At 34.3% G+C, this 19444-nt stretch overlaps 1 protein-coding gene across 1 annotated transcript in view; it reads left to right on the forward strand.

Moving 5' to 3' along the window:
* RXFP1 (relaxin family peptide receptor 1) overlaps positions 1–15882 on the forward strand; it is a 156254-nt gene extending 140372 nt beyond the window's left edge. The window contains exons 13-18 of the mRNA XM_037829098.1: positions 925–996; positions 1895–1966; positions 4217–4446; positions 6107–6517; positions 7269–7487; positions 15512–15882. Of these exons, the coding sequence (XP_037685026.1) occupies positions 925–996; positions 1895–1966; positions 4217–4446; positions 6107–6517; positions 7269–7487; positions 15512–15813 (1306 nt within the window). The 3' untranslated portion in view covers positions 15814–15882. The remainder of the gene's footprint in view (positions 1–924; positions 997–1894; positions 1967–4216; positions 4447–6106; positions 6518–7268; positions 7488–15511) is intronic.
* Positions 15883–19444: the final 3562 nt, after the last annotated feature.

The following is a 19444-nucleotide window of genomic DNA, read 5'->3' on the forward strand; positions in this document are numbered from 1 at the left end:
TAACATTCTTCTTATTTTATTTAAACCACATTTGAGCCTAGGCAAAATGTGAGGTAGGTGTAGTTTCTCTCTGGGTACCCTATCACTTCTCTGGTGGGAGCCCTTTCTTGACAACTACCTGCATTTTCATGCTGCTTTAGCTCTCTATCACTGTTCTAGTTTGCTAATGCTGCAGAATGCAAAACACCAGAGATGGATTGGCTTTTATAAAAAGGGGGTTTATTTGACTACACAGTTACAGTCTTAAGGCCATAAAGTGTCCAAGGTAACACATCAGCAATCGGGTACCTTCACTGGAGGATGGCCAATGGCGTCCGGAAAACCTCTGTTAGCTGGGAAGGCACATGGCTGGCGTCTGCTCCAAAGTTCTGGTTTCAAGATGGCTTTCTCCCAGGACGTTCCTCTCTAGCAAGCTTGCTCCTCTTCAAAACATCACTCACAGCTGCACTGAGTACCTTCTCTTTGAGTCAGCTCATTTATATGGCTCCAGTGATCAACTTAGATCCACCCTGAATGGGTGGAGCAACACCTCCATGGCAATTATCCAATCAGAGTCATCATCCACAGCTGGGTGGGGTGCATTCCAAAGAAACACTCAAAGAATTACAATCTAATCAACACTGATAGGTCCATCCACACAAGATTACATCAAAGATAATGGCATTTGGGGGACATAATACATTCAAACTGGCACAATCACCAACACAATCATAGAGGACTTACCAAAAGTCAGGAATCCTTCTAAGTGTTTTACCTCCATTAACTCATCTAAATGCCCAATCAATCCTATTAGGCAGATGTTATTACTGTACTTTTTTTGTAAATTTTTAAAAGTAACTCAAAGTCAACAGATCCCTTTCTCTTTACTAAAGCAATTTCTAGCAATGTCCTATTACTGCCCCCTTTTTTTTTCTTTTTGGACAGGAATATTTCCTATAACCCAATGCAGAAAATTCAAGCAAACCAATTTGGTTATCTTGTCAAACTCAAGTCACTGTACGTATACATCTTTGGTTTTGTGATGAAATTGTTTTTAAAAATTCTAATAGCTTTTATTTTTATAGGATCTTTCAAATCAGAAGCTTTCTTCCTGGGATATTAGTTAAGCCCCATAAAACCAGACAGCATGAGTGCTTGCTGGACAATAAGAAAAGCAAACAGATAGCTATTGGTTGCATCTTATATTATCTTGTATATTTATAAACTTCATGATATATAATGATGACTCATTTTATAGGTTTCTCTAAATCACCAGGAATTTATATTGGATAATTTGCTTTGATTCTCTAAAGGAACTTGTGCATATTCATTCCTCCATCAGCACTGGGTAGCTGAGCTGATCACATCCATCCTTACCCCAAGGTGGAATCTTCTGGATTGTATGAATTGTTACTTGTACCACCGAAAAAAAAAAAAAAAAAAAAAAAAGTTCTTTTAGAGTCTAAGAATTGCCTTAAAGAGATGTTTCAGTTCATTCAATTCAAGTGTTCTCTCAGGAAAATGTTATTTTATTAGGAAAAAAAAGTATCATTTATTTTTAAATTATTAGAAAAATTTCAAAGATGTAAAATCCCTCTGCTCTGATAATATTCTCCAAAAGATAATGCCTGTTCATTTATCTTGCAAATATTTATTCAGTGGTTACTATGTACAAAGCATTGTGACATGATCTCTAAGGATCCAAAAATATCAAATAGAGGAGATACATATGTATAAAGAATTAAAAAGAGATGGACTTGGAGCAGTGCCAAGGACAGACTGACTATGAACACTTTGTTCAGAATAAGTGTTAACTAAAAGCATTCTATTAAATTGTCTTTCATAAAAGCTCGATTTAATATACCACATATAACATACATGCTATTTTGTTTGATTTTTAATTTGATATTTTTAGCAGCCTGGAAGGAATTGAAATTTCAAATATTCAACAAAAGATGTTTAGACCTCTTAGGAATCTCTCCCACATGTAAGTAGATATTTTTCTTGCCCTTCACCTTGATTTTAATCTGTTTTATGTTTTCAGTGCATTGCTATAATACATCCCTACCCAATGCATCTATCTATTAACATTTTCTACTGACTAATTTGTCTACATAATAATCAACTCTTAAAACTTTGATATTGGGACAAGGTGATTTTGAATTTTCCAGTCTGGTAGTACCTCATAAGGGATTTTTTTGAATGTGAGGAAACATAAGTAGGGAGAGAATCCACAGTGTCCTCTAAAAAGTTCTCCTTGGCTCTGATACCATTCACAGATAGTGGCATTTGCCTAGTGAGCTGGTAATTTGTACACATAGTCCAAGTGCTGCTAAATGAAGGCGTAGTAATTTATATATGCAACATAAAATAATTATAACTAAGTAATTGCTGTAAATGGAGGAAAGTAGGGAGAGATCCTCCTCAGTGAAAATTGCCCCCAAGGTCAGGTGTCTGTATGATGGGATCAGATGTACATAGATGAAATGGTAAACTTTGAAAAATCTTTCATTCAAACAATGTGTCTGCTTGATTACATAATTTTAAAACATTTTCTTTAATTGTATGTAATCTAACTGCAGACATTAGAATGGTCTCCATGCCTTGCTGGACAGCCAAACCAACAAATATTCAATATAATTTAGACAATGTCATATAAGCCACCATTGACTCTATAACCATGTTTATACTTTAAATCAAACATGGGACAATGCTTTTGTTTTCCATAACTCCTCAGAAAGAATGCTTAGAAAAGATTCCTTGCTTGCATATCACATCAAACACTGAGTAAATAAGCAAAATGGAATTTATTGAAAGAAAATGGCGAGCTTCACAGAATCCAAGAAACAACTAAAGGAACAAACTTGAATTAGGAAGAAATTGTGGCAGATCTGGAGATACAGGCAGCAAGAGTTAAACAATAGTCTCTAGTCTTGTCCAGGCACTGCTGGAATTATCCATTCAAGTGTCACTCAATAAGATGCCAAGTTCCAGGAGTGAAAATCCAGTTGATCTTGCTTAGAGTTCTTACCTACTCATGGCCTGGGAAGCAACTCCACTGAAGGTCCATTATGACTTCTCTCATAGTAGAGAAGTAATTCCTTCAAGGGAAAGCAGAATGCTGTTATCAGAAGGATGCTGGACAGTCAAACCAACAAGCATTCAATGTAATTCTGCTGATGAAAGCAGAACTTCAGCCTAAGACACAAGAAACAAACTGAAATAGCAGCCACCTCTTCTTCCTTCCTCATGTTCTACTCTTCTCTCCTTTAGTAACTCAGAGAGAAAATGGTGAGCAACGATTGGAATAGAAAAAGATATAAATATCAGGGATTGAATTGAATTGAATAGAAAATATACTACAATAATTAAGCTTTATTAGTATACTTTATTACTATAGCTCTTTATACCATAATTTTTTTTCACTAGAGCACATGTTTACAGACAAATAGATCTAATTTGCATCCCAATTTCTACATTTATAGAAAATTTGCTAACAAATAGTCTGCCTCCATTGACGTTTCATCTCCTTTTATGATGATACTAATACCTGCCTCCTGGAATTGATGTGAGAATTTATTCCTATTACCTAGAAAGTGCCCAATAAATGATATTGGTGTTGGTGGCAGCACAGCAGTAATTATTTGTTATCCAGATAGTGTTTTTATCCACAAAGGAGGTGTCTCTATTCATAAAAGCATTCATTCAACAAAGATTTATTGAAAATGTATCATGTACCAAAATCTAGTTTGAGAGATAGACATGTTAGTAAGTAGTTACATATAACTTCTATAATGGGAAAGCCATGGAAGCACTAGGGAGAGAACACTTAATTCGCTCTTCCCTGGAGAGTTAAAAAAGCAAGATCAGTTGCAGCAATAACAGGAGTTATGTAACTGTGCATTTATATATACTAAATGATAAAAACCCAATAAAATTTTCACTGAGTGGATTAATTCTTTTGACCACATCCTAACGTTTATTAATATTCTAAGACACCGCTAACACTTGCATATTCATTATGCCAATTTACAGCTCTCACCACAGTTTTTACAGTGAAATCAAGTCAATGAGAATTAAACTTGAAGTTTAAAGCTTTTCCCTAATGTTTTACAATCCTCTGAGTCTCAAATTAAGACATTTTCTTTCTACCAAGACAATGTAGAAAATAAATCTCAACGTGTGATGACATCAAATTCAATTAAAAGTCTTATTTTACTTTCTCTTTTTACACCAGATATTTTAAGAAATTTCAGTACTGTGGATATGCACCTCACGTTCGCAGTTGTAAACCCAACACTGATGGAATTTCATCTCTAGAGAATCTCTTGGCAAGCATTATTCAGAGAGTATTTGTCTGGGTTGTGTCTGCAGTTACATGCTTTGGAAACATCTTTGTCATTTGTACGCGACCTTGTATCAGGTCTGAAAATAAGCTACATGCCATGTCAATCATTTCTCTCTGCTGTGAGTATTTCCTGGTTAAAGAGGAATTATAGTTTTGAGATGTACAAAAGAATTGCCATTAGAAAATAAGTAGACTTATAGAATTATCTGGTTTCAAAATGTTCTTTTAATGTATGTCATTTCCACATATTCTACAATGAAAATAGAATTACCTTACTGACAGGAAAGAAAACAGTAAGTTTTTAAAACAAGTAAATTCCGTACATTACACAAATTAATGACACTCTCATTCATTGGTTTTCTCTCATGGAGTGACTTAGTGACTTTGATGGCCTAATATTTAATCTTACTCAGAATAAAATTGCAACTTCCTCTGGTAAAATTTTGACAAGAGCTGTATTTACTTTTTTGTTTGCATGACCAATTCATAGATATCAATTTAATATCTAGCTGATTTTCTGGTCTCTGAGCTACTAGAATCTTTTACATTCATAATTTGAAACCTTTAAAAAGGGAAGAAAATATTTTGAAATAGTATTAACTTTTTTAAAATTTTTGAAATGTGATTGCAAGGTATTATATTAAGTGAGAGCTACAAAGAAAAATAAGCAAGAAACCAGTCCTCAGGGAGTTTGTAGTCTGGGTCAAATGGCCTAGAATTTATCCATACTCCATCAAGCAAGTAAATCATAAATCTATATCACGTTCTATATTTTTATGTGTGCTGTCCCATGTCTCACCCCCACCTTCATTCAAAATCTAATATCAATTGTTTTTTCATTGCAAGCTATATAAGAAACAGAACTCAGAAATTATTTGCTACTCTGTATTATTAGCTATAAAAATTTGAGCAAGCTCAATTTCCCTGGTAAAGGCTAGACTATAACTTCAACATTTAGGAATTAGGCTCAGCCTTATGATTTATACAGAAATGTGATTTTAGGGACTTTGGATGGGATTCTCATGCAGTTAAAAAATCTCTCTCATCTTCTGATAGGTAACGTTTGCTTAAAAAGCAAATACACCAGGTAGTGTATCACACTGGAGTTGATTCTTTGGGGTTGAAGAACCTAAAAAGGGACAAAGAAATATGTCAAAATGGGAAAAGAGAATCAGAGAGAATTGGGTAAATAATTTTAGACCCCAAAATTGTACTGACTGCAAAATGCTTCATAACTATTTGTATCTTCTAAATTATAGACTTAAAAAGCTACGGTCATTACTCTATCATAGCAACTTCTGAATTACTTTCTCTGGGATTTTGGATGATGTCCTTATCTTGTTACGCTGAGAGAATTTCAGTGAAGAACTAAACCATATAATGACATCCCTGTCTAGGTTCCTAATTGAATGTTCAACATTGTTGCATTTTATTTATTTACTCAACACTTCTAGTTATGAGACTAAAATGGAAAACAAAACAGACAATTTCCCTGCTCTCATAGACTTGCACTTTAGAGGAAAATAGATATTAAACAAATGATCACATCACTAACTGTAGAGGGGGCTTGCTATGAGAGTAGCTATCAAAAAAGTCAAGCAAGAGGTCCTCACTCATAAATGAATTCTTTGGAGAATAAAAATTAGCCTCCCCCCAAAAAAAAACAGAAGAAACTTGACTTTTTTTTTTTTTTGGTGATATTAAAATTTTTCTGCATATTGATAATTCCATTATACCTGTTTATTTCTCTAAATTTGTGAAAATTACTGATTCCCGTAGGTGCCGATTGTCTAATGGGAATATACTTATTTATGATTGGAGCCTTTGACCTAAAATTTCGTGGAGAATACAATAAGCATGCCCAGCTATGGATGGAGAGTACTTATTGTCAGCTCTTGGGATCTTTGGCCATTCTGTCCACAGAAGTATCAGTTTTACTTTTAACATTTCTGACATTGGAAAAATATATCTGTATTGTATATCCTTTTAGATGTTTAAGACCTCGAAAATGCAGAACCATTACAGTTCTAATTCTCATTTGGATTTTTGGGTTTATAGTGGCTTTTATTCCATTGAGCAATAAGGAATTTTTCAAGAACTATTATGGCACTAATGGAGTATGTTTCCCTCTTCATTCAGAAGATACAGAAAGCATTGGAGCTCAGATTTATTCAGTGGCAATTTTTCTTGGTAAGAAACTGTATTACAAATCCTTTCATTCAACAGGTGGAACAAATCACAATATGAAACCAATCAGATCTTTTAAAGTTCACAAATTTTTATTTTACATATTTTTCTAGCCAGTATTTCTTGGGGAAAGTGAGGGTGGATTCTATGCAAATCCCCTAGAGGGGGATTTCCCCAAATTACCCCTTGATCATATAAATTCCAATTTGATGCAGCTTAATACAAGACATTAAACATTTGTATTTCATGAATTCACTTTAATAATGATAAGCAAAATATCTTTTGGCTCTTTGCCTTTATAATCCAACCATAATGGTATTTATTATCATTTCAAAAAACGTTTTTCAAAAAACACTTTTCATAAAAAGTATTTGTCTTGAGAGTAAACATGCAAATGTTTCGCACCATCAATGTAAAAATATTCTCAAAATGTAGCACCAAGTAATTAAAATATGAAAGAAAAACATTCCTAATACTAGGAAGTTTAATAAGCCCAGGATATTCACTGAATCACCATAATTTCATTTAATATCCCATATTAAAATCAAACATTTCTTCATTCCTAATAACAATACTTCACCTCCAGGAAATCTGATGAGTTCTATGCATCTTAGTAATTCTTTCTGAAGAACAAAAAACATGTTATGGTCTATCTTCTCTTTAATAAGAACACCAAGGAACATGTACTTTTGTTCTTGTTCTTTTTTTGAGAGACTGTCCAGTACATTAATAATATTCCTTGTCTTCTAAACAGGTATTAACTTGGCGGCATTTGTCATCATAGTTTTTTCCTATGGAAGCATGTTCTACAGCGTTCATCAAAGCACCATTACAGCAACTGAAATACAGTATAAAGTTAAAAAAGAGATGATTCTTGCCAAACGTTTTTTCTTTATTGTATTTACTGACGCATTATGCTGGATACCCATTTTTATACTGAAATTTCTTTCCCTGCTTCAGGTAGAAATACCAGGTACAATTTGTTTTCTTTCTGTAAAGACATAATAAATCAGCTTTGTGGTGTTCGTCTAGGAAAGAAAATTAAGATCTTGAGCATTAACTCATGTCAAGAATTATAAATCAATTTTATATGTACTTCAGGCACTGTTCGTGAATAAAATGTTTAACGGGAAGAAGCTGTTCAGTTCTTTAAAAATTCCTAATAACAGAGTTACTTTTGGAACAAAAGAACAATGACCAAAATAAATTACACACAAAGTGTTGAAATTGATTTGTCCATGAAAAAGATGACCAGGAAGGAAAACAGTCCAAAACAATTTTCAAATAATTACTCATTTTGTTTCAGAATGTAAGCAGTTGATTTTGGTAGGATATATGTATGTGTGTGTGCATATATATATATGTGTATATATATATATATATATGTTTTTTTTCTGCTTACACACTTATTAAGTGATTACCAATTTAGAGAGCGTTACCCCAGTATGTGAGAGATCATGAAGAAAACTTTCTTGGTATTTAAAAATAATGTGCAGAGACTTCTGGGAAGAATGGAGGAGTAGGGTGTTCCAAGACTCAGTCCTTCCACAAAAACAACTATTAAACAGTCAGGGTCTGTCTGAAACAATTATTTTGAAACTCTGAGGCCAGAAGAACACTGCACGGCATCCATGGAAAACCGGGAGAAAAAGTCTGACAAATTAGAGTAAAGAACTGTAAATTACACTGAACTGCAGATATCAGCACCTATTCCCCACTCTCAGGGCAGGCCACCAAGGAGTACAATCCCTTCCCACCTGCTGGTGATAGAAAGGGACATAAAAATCCTCTTCCTTAAGAACAGGGGTGGGCACAGCCTATTGCTGATCATGGCTTTTGATTAGCAAATTCAGATCTCTGGGTCCCAGTTTTGAGGGCAGCTATTGTTTCAAACCACCACACCAAGGTGACAGCAGCCATTGTTGCCACCCTCACCAGGCAAGGGTGGGGGCAGTGGAGATTTAAAGATGCAGAACTTCCTCAGGGCTGCCAGGGAAAGTTAGCTGAAGGGCTGCATTTGCTGGGCAGGCCAGGAAAGCTCAGCTTTGGGGAAGCATCAGAGACTTTTTGGCACCCTTCCTGACTGCCTCCACAGGGCACTTTGGAGCCAGTCTGTGGCCCCTTCATGGGCCCCATGTCCTCTTTTGGCTAGGAAAGACTGACATGGGAAAGTCCTCCCAGGGATGATCATCCCTCCAGAATTTGCCCTCCAGGATAAAGCAGATTGAGACAACAAAAAGAGTATAAAGAACGATAGAGACAGACGGTCTGGGATAATGGCCTGCCAGCTTCAGAAACCCGGAAGAGGGAGGTTTCTTCACTGCAAAACAGAGAGGACAAACAAACTCCTATAAACAGGAGAAATCCAAAACAACTGACAAGCAAGAGCCCAGAATAAGACAGAGGCCCGGTAAGACAGGGAAAACCTTGCACACTGCATTTGCCTTAGGCAGGCCTCCCATATGGGAGGCCTGAAGCTCGAGAAAATCTCTGTCTTATCACTAGCTAGTTACAAAACCATGAAACACATCCCAGGGAGTAAATCCAAAATTAACACTTTAAATTATTAGAATGTAGAGTGTGGAAAAAGAATGCATGGCAAACAAAGAAACAGTAAATGATGGCTCATCCAAAGGAAGAGCATAAAAATACAGAAAACACCAACAAAAAAGATGAGAATGTGAACATATAGAACAAAGCTTTACAAAAAAAAGATCCTAAAAATGCTTAAGGAGATGAAGGATAATATGGAGAAAGAACTACAGGATGTCAGGAAAACAATAAAGGAACAATAAGAGAGTCTAAGTAACAAGATAAGAACGTTGAAAAGGAACCAAACAGAACTACTGGATTTGAAGACAATAACTGAAATGATAAATGTCCAGAAGGATTTCAAGAGCAGTTCAGAGCTGGCAGAAGAAAGAATTAGTGAACCTGAAGACAAGATACTTGAAGTGAGTCAGGCTGAGGAGCAGAAAGGAAAAAGAAACATTAGAAGGAAAATAGCCTAAGACAGCTGTGGAACAATATCAAGTGCACCAACATACATGTTATGGGAGTCCCAGAAGGAGAAGAAAGAGAGAAAGGGACAGAAGAAATTGTCAAAGAAATAATGACAGAGAATTTCCCAAACTTAGCAAAAGACATGAATATTCACATCCAAAAAGCCCAGAAAACACCAAACAAGAAAAAAATGAAGAAAAATACAACCTATCACTTACTGATTACACTAAAAAATGCAAAAGACAAGGAGGGAGCTCTGAAAATTGCAAGAGAAAAGCAATGTGTTAATTACAAGGGAACCCCAACTTGATTGAGTCCTGATTTCTCATCAAAAACCATGGAATCAAGAAGGCAGTGGGTTGAAATACTTAAAGTGCTGGAGGAAAACAATTTGCCAGCCAAGAATTTTATATCCAGAGAGACTCTATCAAAAATGAGGGGGAGATTAAGACATTCTCAGAAAAACAAAGCTGAGAGAGTTCATCATCTCTAGACCTGCCCTACAAGCAAGGCAAAAGGGAGTTCTTCAGACCGAAAGGAAAGGACATGAGACAGTGGCTCAGAGCAGCATAAACAAAAAAGAAAGACCTGTGGTGAAGATAACCATGTGGGTAATTATAAATGCCTCTATTACTGTATTGTAGTGTTTGATATATAACTCGACTTCTTACTTCCTACAGGTGCTAAAATGCAAATGATTAAAAAGCAATGATAAATCTAGCATCTTGGAAGTACAATATACAAAGATATAAGTGGAAACAAGAACAAAAATTGGTGGGGGGACAGAGGAGTATAGGAAAGTCTATGTGAATGCTATTGAAGTTAAGCTGGTATCAAATCAAATAAAATTGTTATATATTTAGGATATTAAGTTTTACCTATGGTAACCACAAATGAAACAGATGAAAAATATATCCAAAAAGAAAAGAGAAGTCACACAATATGGTACAACACAAGAAAGCAAATAAATATAAAAGGAGACATTAGTGGAAGTTAGGGTGAAAAAAATAGGTAAAAGACTTACAAAGGCTAAATTCCAAAATGGCAAAAGAAAGACCTGTATTATCAGTAATGACATTAAATGTACATAGATTAAACTCTCAACTCAAAAGCAGAAATTGGCAGAATGGATAAAAGAACATGACCCAACAATATGCTGTCTGCTAGAGACTCACCTTAAAGTCAAAGATGCAAGTAGGTTGAGGGCGAAAGGATGGAAAAAAATATACCATGCTAGTAGTAACAAAAAGAGAGCTGTGGTAACTATACTAATGCTGGATAAAATAGACTTTAAATCAGAAACAGTTATGAGGGACAAAGATGCTCATTACCTACTGATAAAGGGGACAATTCAGGAAGCTGTAAGAATTACAAACATATAAGGACCTAACAGTAGAGCCCCAAAATCTATGAAGCAATTACTGACAGATTTGAAGGGACAAATTGACAGTTCTACATTAATAGTAGGAGACTTTAATATACCACTCTCAATAACGGATAGAACATTTAGTCAGAAGATCAATAAGGAAGTACAAGATTTGAATGAAACACAACCAACTAGACCAAACAGACATATACAGAACACTGCATCCAATTAAAACAGAACACACATTCTTCTCGAATGCACATGAATCATTCTCCAGGGTAGACCATATGTTCAGTCACAAAAAAAAGTCTCAATAAATTCAAAAATATTGGAATCATAGAGTGTATATTCTCCAACAACAATGGAATGAAGCTAGAAATCAATAATGGGGAAAAGTAAAATTCACAAATATGTGGAAATTAAACAACATACTCTTAAACAACCAATGGGTTAAAGAGGAAATCAGAAACAAGATTAGGAAAAATTTTGAGGTGAATGAAAATGAAAATACCACATACCAAAACTTATGGGATGCAGTGCTGAGAGGGAAACTTACAGCTCCAAGTGATTACAACAAAAAGAAGAAAGATGTCAAGTCAAAGACCTAACATCAAAGCTGGAAAAACTAGCAAAAGGTGGGCAAACTAAACCCAAAGCAAGAAGAAGGAAGGAAATAAAAAAGATTAGAGCAGCAATAAAATCAATAGAAAAAAAATAGAATCAACAAAACTTTTTTCTTTGAAACAATCAACAAAATTGACAAACTTCTAGCTAGAATGACAAAGAAAAAACATGAGGATACAAATAACAAAATTCTGAAATGAAAAGGGGAATGTTACTACCAACACTGCTGAATAAAAAGGACAATAAGGGAATATATGAACAACCGTATGCCAATAAGTTAGATAACTTAGATGAAATGGAGAAAATATTTGAAACACACAAACTTCCTGCATTAACCCAAGAGGAAACAGAAGATCTCAACAAACCAATAACTAGTAAGGAGACTGAATCAGTAATCAAAAGCCTCCTAACAATAAAGCCCAGGACCAGACAGCTTCACAGTGTATTCTACCAAACATTCCAAGATTTAACTCCAATTCTGCTCAAACTTATTCAAAAACTGAAGAAAAAGGAACACTCCCTAATTTATTCTATAAGGCCAACATCACCTTTATACAAAAGCCAGATAAAGATATCACAAAAAAATAAAACTGTAGACCAATATCTCTTATGAATATAGATGCAAAAATCCTCAACAAAACACTAACAAACTGAATTCAAAAGCATATTAAAAGAATTATACACCATGATCTAGTGGGATTTATCCTTGGTGTGCAAGATTGTTTCAACACAAGGAAATCAATTAATGTAATATGCCGCATTAATAAAATGAAGGGAAAAAACATATTAACATTTCATTTGATGCAGAAAATACATTTGACAACATACAGCACCCTTTCTTGATAAAAACACTTAGAACACTAGGAATAGAAGGAAATATCCTTAACATGATAAAGGGCATATATGAAAAGACCACATGTAACATCCTACTTAATGGTTAAAGACTGAAAGCTTTCCCTTTAAGATCAGAACAAGACAAGGATGCCCACTGTCACCACTTTGATTCAACATTTTACTGGAAGTTCTTGCCAGAGCAATTAGGCAAAAAAAGAAATAAAAGGCATCCAAATTGGAAAGGAAGAAGTAAAACTTTCCCTATTTGCATATTATTTCATCCTATATAAAGAAAATCCTGAAACTCTACAACAAAACTCCTAGAACTAATAAATGAATTCAGCAAAGTGGTGGGATTCAAGATCAATGCCCCAAAATCAGTAGTGTTTCTATACACAAGCAATGAACAATCAGAACAAGAAATCAAGAAAAACATTCCATTCACAATAGCAACTAAAAGAATCAAATACCTAGGAATAAATCTAACCAAGGATGTAAAAGAGATACACAGAAAACTACAAAACATTAGTAAAAGAAATAAAAGAAGACCTAAAAAAATTGGAAGGATAGTCCATGTTCATGAATTGAAAGACTAAATATCATTAAGATGTCAGTCTTACCCAAAGCAATTTATAGATTCAGTGCAATCCAATCAAAATTCTGACAACAAACCTTCTTTGCAGAAATGGAAAAGCCAAACATTGAAGTTATATAGAAGGGTAAGGGGCCTTGAATAGCTAAAGCCATCTTGAAAAAGAATGAAGTTGGAGGACACACAAACTTGCTGCTCTTAAAACTTATTACAAAGCCACAGAAATCAAAACAGCATAGCACTGGCACAAGGACAGACATGGACCAATGGAATAGAATTGAAAGGTCAGAAATCAACCCTCACATTTATGGCCAACTGATTTTTGACAAGGTGGCAAAGACTACTCATTGGGAAAGAATAGTCCCTTCAACAAATGATGCTGAGAAAACTGGAGCTCCATTTGTTTAAAAAAAAAAAAAAGAAAAAGAGGACTACCCCTATGTGACACTGAAAATGGATCAAAGAACTGCATATAGAGCTTAAACTATCAAACTCCTGGAAGAAAATATAGGGAAGCATCTTCAGGACCTTGTGTTAGGCAATGGTTTCTTAGACGTGATACTCAAAGCACAAGCAACAAAAGAAACAATAGATAAATGGGACCTCATCAAAACTGAAAACTTTCTTTTCTTCCAAGGACTTTATCAGGAAAATAAAAAAACAACCTACACAATGGGAGAAAATATTTGGAAACCACATACTCAGTAAAAGATTAATATGCAGTATATATAAGGAAATCCTTCAACTTAACAAAAAGACAATGCAATTTTTAAAATGGGCAAAAGACTTGAAGAGGCATCTCTCCAAAAAAGTTATATAAATGGCCAAAAAGCACATGAAAAGATGCTCAACATCATTAGCCATCAGGGAAATGCATATCAAAACCAAAATGAGATACCATTTCGCGCCCATTAGAATTGTTCCTATTAAAAAAGAAAATAACAAGTGTTGGAGAGGATAAGGATAAATAGGAGCCCTCATTCATTGCTGGTGGCAATGTAAAATGGTGCAGCCACTGTGGAATACAGTTTAGTGATTCCTCAGAATTCTAAGTATAGAACTACCATATGACCTGGCGAGCTCACTACTAGGTATATACTGAAAAGAATTGAAAGCAGGAGCTCAAACAGAAATTTTCATGCTGTTGTTCCTAGTGGTATTATTCACAATTGCCAAACGGTAGAAGTAACCCAAGTGTCCATCAGCTGATGAACGGATAAATAAAATGTGGTCTATACCCACAATTGAATATTATTCAGCTATACAAAAGGCATGAAGTTCTGATAACATGTGACAACATGGATGAACCTTGAAGATATCATGGTGGATGAAATAAGTCAGACACAAAAGGACAAACACTGTATCATCTCACTGATTTGAAACAATTGGAATAAGCAAACTCATGGAGTCAGAATCTAGAATATAAGTTACCAGGTGACATGGTAGGGATAGGGAATGGGAAGTTAAGGCTTAAAATCTACAGGGTTCCTATTTGGAATGATGGAAATGTTTTGGTAACAGATAATTGTAATGATAGCACAACATTGTGAATGCAGTTAACAGCACTGAAATATATATCTGAATATGATTAAAGAGGGGAAATGCTAGAGTGTATGTACGGTAACAGAATAAAAATTTTTTTAAAAATCCATGGAACTACACTGTACAGTGTACCCTAAGTTAAACCATGGGCTTTAATTAATAGTACAATTATAAAAATGTACTATTATCCATTGTAACAAATGTTCACACCAATGCAAGGTGTTGGTAATGGGGTGGTATATGAGAATCCTGTATTTTATACATAATTGTTCTGCAAACCCACAACTTCTCTAATAAAAGGAAAAAATAATGATGTGCAAACCAGATAACTTTGCTTAGTGCTATATATATTCACATTTTTATAATTTATAAATGTATAATTTTAAATTTTTAATCCCTTGGTTGGTAGTTATAGTATCTTAAATTTTATGAGTAACCACAAGAGCTGAGATAGCACCAATTAAATTCTAATAAAAATCTTTGTTCATTGATGTATAACAAAGTCGTCTTTAAGATGTTAGCCAAAAGTGTTTTACTGAAATAAGTGTCTGGTCAAAAGCCTAAAAATGCATACTTATTTTTAAAATCAAATAAATAGCAGAAAAATAATCTATTAAAGATACATCTCTATATTCTGAGAAAAACTATATGTATTGCATAGTAATGAAAACATTTGAAAAAGTTATGACTTACATGCTAAATAAAATTCTTTCCTAAAATGGAACCACGTCATAATAATATGTACTCACCTTGTGGAAAACATTTCTACCAAATGGAATACTTTCGTTGATGCATTCAAGTGCAGCTACTTAACAAAGGACCCTGTTCTTATGCAGCACTAGCACTCCTCTCAAACACTTGCACTCTGGAAAGATCTTGGAAAAACATATAGACTTTGTATCTATGTGATACCAAAGGGAAAAACAAGGCAAAAATGAAGCGGTGGAGGGGGGGGGGGGACAATGAAAAAAGATTTCTACACCCTGAAAACTAGGACATGTATCAATGCTAAATCTGTTTCATTTTTCTCTTTCAGGTACCATAACCTCTTGGGTAGTGATTTTTATTCTGCCTATCAACAGTGCTTTGAACCCAATTCTCTATACTCTGACCACAAGACCATTCAAAGAAATGATCCATCAGGTTTGGTGTAACTATAAGCAAAGAAGGTCTATTGACAGCAAAGGTAGTCAGAAAACATATGCTCCATCATTCATATGGGTGGAAATGTGGCCACTGCAGGAGATGCAGTCTGAGTTAATGAAGCCGGCTCTTTTCACAGACCCCTGTGAAATGTCACTCATTTCTCAATCAACTAGACTCAATTCCTATTCATAACTGACTCTGAAAGACATCTCTTCACAAGGGAAACTGTGGGGTGCTTCATCAAGGATTTACTGGCATGAAATGAATACCACAAAATTAACAATTTATAATAATAGCTAAGATAAATTAGCTTACAAGGACATGAGGTTATTTGGGAAAAATAAAAGTGACTGATGCCCATATAAAGGGAAATAAATTATACTGATAATGTGTATATACTGGTACATATTTTGCACAGGAAATTAAGAGAAATTTACTTTTGAGGGATTCATTCATCCCTTTTATGTGCAGTTAATTATTGAGTACTTACTATATGCATGGCAATGCAGTCAAATCCTAGAGGTAGATAGTACAGAATCTTTTCAATTTGCAGTGCGAAATTGTGTTTAACTGTAACGGAATATACAAATTCCATCTGAATCTCTTAGTGTAGGTAGAGATTTTTACTGCCATGCATGTCAGCAAATGTAAGAATAATTGGCAGTTTTAAATAAAGGTTTTTTAATTATACATATAGAATACACAATTTAATAGCATCAGAGAAAATGTCTGGTTGTTCCCAAAACACAGAAGCCATCTTATGTTTTCAAGTTTCTATACACTTGAGAGCCAATATAACATATTTATTACTATAAAAAAAAGATTCTTTTCATAAACTCAAAACAGCACTTCTCTATCACTTCCTGCCCAGTTGTCTTTCTACTTTATATCAATGCCATCATATGGGATTGGAATAGGAGAGGACAAGTATTGTAAAAGAATGAATCAGAAAAGCTAGAATGAGGAGATATATGTATCTATCAATGGGAATAGAATTGAGATCCAGAAAGAAACCCTCATATTTACAAATGGTTGATTTTTGAAAGGGTATTGAAACAATTAAATGGCAAGAGAACAGGTTTTTCAACATATAATGTTGGGACATCAGGATATTTACATGCAAAAGAATGAATTTGGATCCCAACCCTATCCCATAACTCAGAGTAGATCAATAACCTAAATATAAGAGCTAAAATCATAAAACTCTTAGAAGAAAACAGGTGTATAACTCCTGGATTCTTGGATAACACACTGAAAGCACAAGCATCAAAAGGAAAAAATAGACATACTGGGTATCATCAATTTTTTTTTAATTTGGGCTTCAAAGGATATCATCAAGAAAGTAAAAAGACAAATGGGTGAATTATATGGAATGTGAATTATATCTCAAAGTTGTTTTTAAAAAAAGAAAAGGTAGAGTGCAATGACTTCAGAAACTTTTAATTCAGGTAGGAAAGGTCCACATGGACATGTTTCACTCTAAGGAAAAAATGGTTGTCACCAAGATAAGATTTACCTTCTATTTGCATGGCCAGTTCTTAAGATACTAAATTTTTAGCCAGTTCTTCTGGTCTCTTATCGAACTACTGGAATTTTTTTTAATTCATGATTTAAAACATTTAAACAGGAATAAAATATTTTCAGGTAGTTTTAAATAAACTAAAATAATTGAAACATGAAAATACTGGAAAAAAAGATAATGCTTTTTTAAATATATAATTTATATACTTCTGAAAATAAATTACCTGAAACTTTAATTCTATTAAAAACATGGATTGCTTTGGGTCTTTTGTGTTCTTATTTGGAATGATGACAATAGTAAGTTTTGTACGTGAAGAATATGGTACACTTTCAACAAAAATCAGAGCATAGTATAAAGCTATAGTTCTCCTTACAATGTTCAATACTATAACCACTTAGATTATAATACAATTAAAAGCTAAAAAAAAAAAAAAACTGCAAATAAACTCACGTGGGACATGACTACCAGGGGTGTAAGTCTCCTGGCAATGAGGGATAGGACTCCCAGAGATGAGCCTGGACCTGGCATCATGGGATTGAGAAAGCCTTCTTGACCAAAAAGGGGAAGAGAAATGAGACAGTTTCAGTGGCTGAGAGATCTCAAAGTTGAGAGGGAAATCTGGAGGTTATTCTTACACATTAAATAAATATTCCTTTTTAGTTTCTAGTGTATTAGAATAGCTAAAAGGAAATATCTGAATCTGTTGAATGCTAATCCAGAAGACTTGATTCTTGATGATACTTATATAACTATATAGCTTTTATCATGTGTCCTGTGATAGTGAAAACCTGGTGACTAACATTCCTTTTAACCAGTGTATGGGCAGATGAGTAATAAAATAATGACAAAAATATATAAATAATAGGGAGGATAAAGGCTATGGGATGGTTGGGTGTTCTTTTTTATTTTTTATATTTCTTTATTTTGGAGTAATGAAAATGTTTGAAAATTGATTGTAGAGGTGAATGCACAACTATAAGATGATGCTGTGAGCCACTGATTCTATACTTTGGGTGGATTATATGGTATATGAGTATATCTCAATAAAATTTCATTTTAAAAAAGCTAAAAAATTAAAAGATAATACATATAAATTCTTTTATAACATTATTTTAGCAGTATTTATTGTCAAGAAGTCTTATTACCGATAGTAAAAAATAGATAAAATATTTTTCTTAAAAATATCTAGAAAGAATAAAAGTAGTCATGAAGATAAGATAGATAAAATGTAATCTACAAAAATGATGATTCTAACCTACGTTTAAGGGACTTCTTAGAAATGCAGTGAATTTACAAGCTATACATCTGAAATTCCCTTTTAGCATTTGTTTTAGTTTCTTAGGCTGCCTAAAGCAAATACCAACAAATGGTTAGACTTGAACAATGGGAATTTATTAGGTTACACTTTTGAGGCCAAGAAAATGTGCAAATCAAGGTACCATCAAGGCAATACTTTCTTCCTGAAGATACCACATGGCAAGGCACATGACAATGTCTGCTTATCTCTCCGACTCTTCTGAGGTTTCGTGACTTTCAACTTCTTGCCTTCATGGCTTTCTCTCTCTTTCATTGAATTTCATTCTCTTATAAAGGACTTCAGTAATAGGATTAAGGTCCATCCTGAATGAGATGGGTCAAATCTTAACTGAAGTAGCCTCATCTAAAGGTCCTACTTACAATGAGTTTACATCCACAGGAATGGAATAATTTTAAGAATGTGTTCTTCTGGAATACATACAGCTTCAATCCACTACAGTATTTAAAGAATTTATATTTTTAAAATATTCTCTAGAAGCCAACTGGCTTACTGACTTCTCCTTCCATTCACTCTACTACTACTACACCTCAACCTTCCTGCATAAAATAATTTCCATTTAATTTAATTAGATAAGTAATTACTGACATGAGTCTAGCCCCTAAGAGCCTCAGTAGAAGAAGCAATAGAAGTAATAAGTTGATCCATATAAAAGTCAAGGTTTTCTCTTTTAAAAGTTTAAAACTTCGGTCCAAAATTTATGGACCATGTTCTAGGACAAATCAATCCTCTGTCAGGCCAAATTTACTTTGAAATTTAAAAATATATATCAGAGGGGAATGGGGAAGATGGCAGAGTAGCGGGCTGCAATGTTCACTCCTCCTCCAAAAACAGTTAGTGTGCAGGCAGAAACTGTCTGAAACAAATATTCTGGAGCTACAGGGGCCAGGGAAGCATTTTCAGCATCCAGGGAAGAGTGGAGGAAGAGGCTGTGACACTGCAGTAAAAAACTGAGTAGACTCCTCAGCAGATACTGCAGGTGCACA

The sequence above is a fragment of the Choloepus didactylus genome, chromosome 3 (assembly GCF_015220235.1).
Source record: "Choloepus didactylus isolate mChoDid1 chromosome 3, mChoDid1.pri, whole genome shotgun sequence".
Classification (NCBI taxonomy): domain Eukaryota; kingdom Metazoa; phylum Chordata; class Mammalia; order Pilosa; family Megalonychidae; genus Choloepus; species Choloepus didactylus.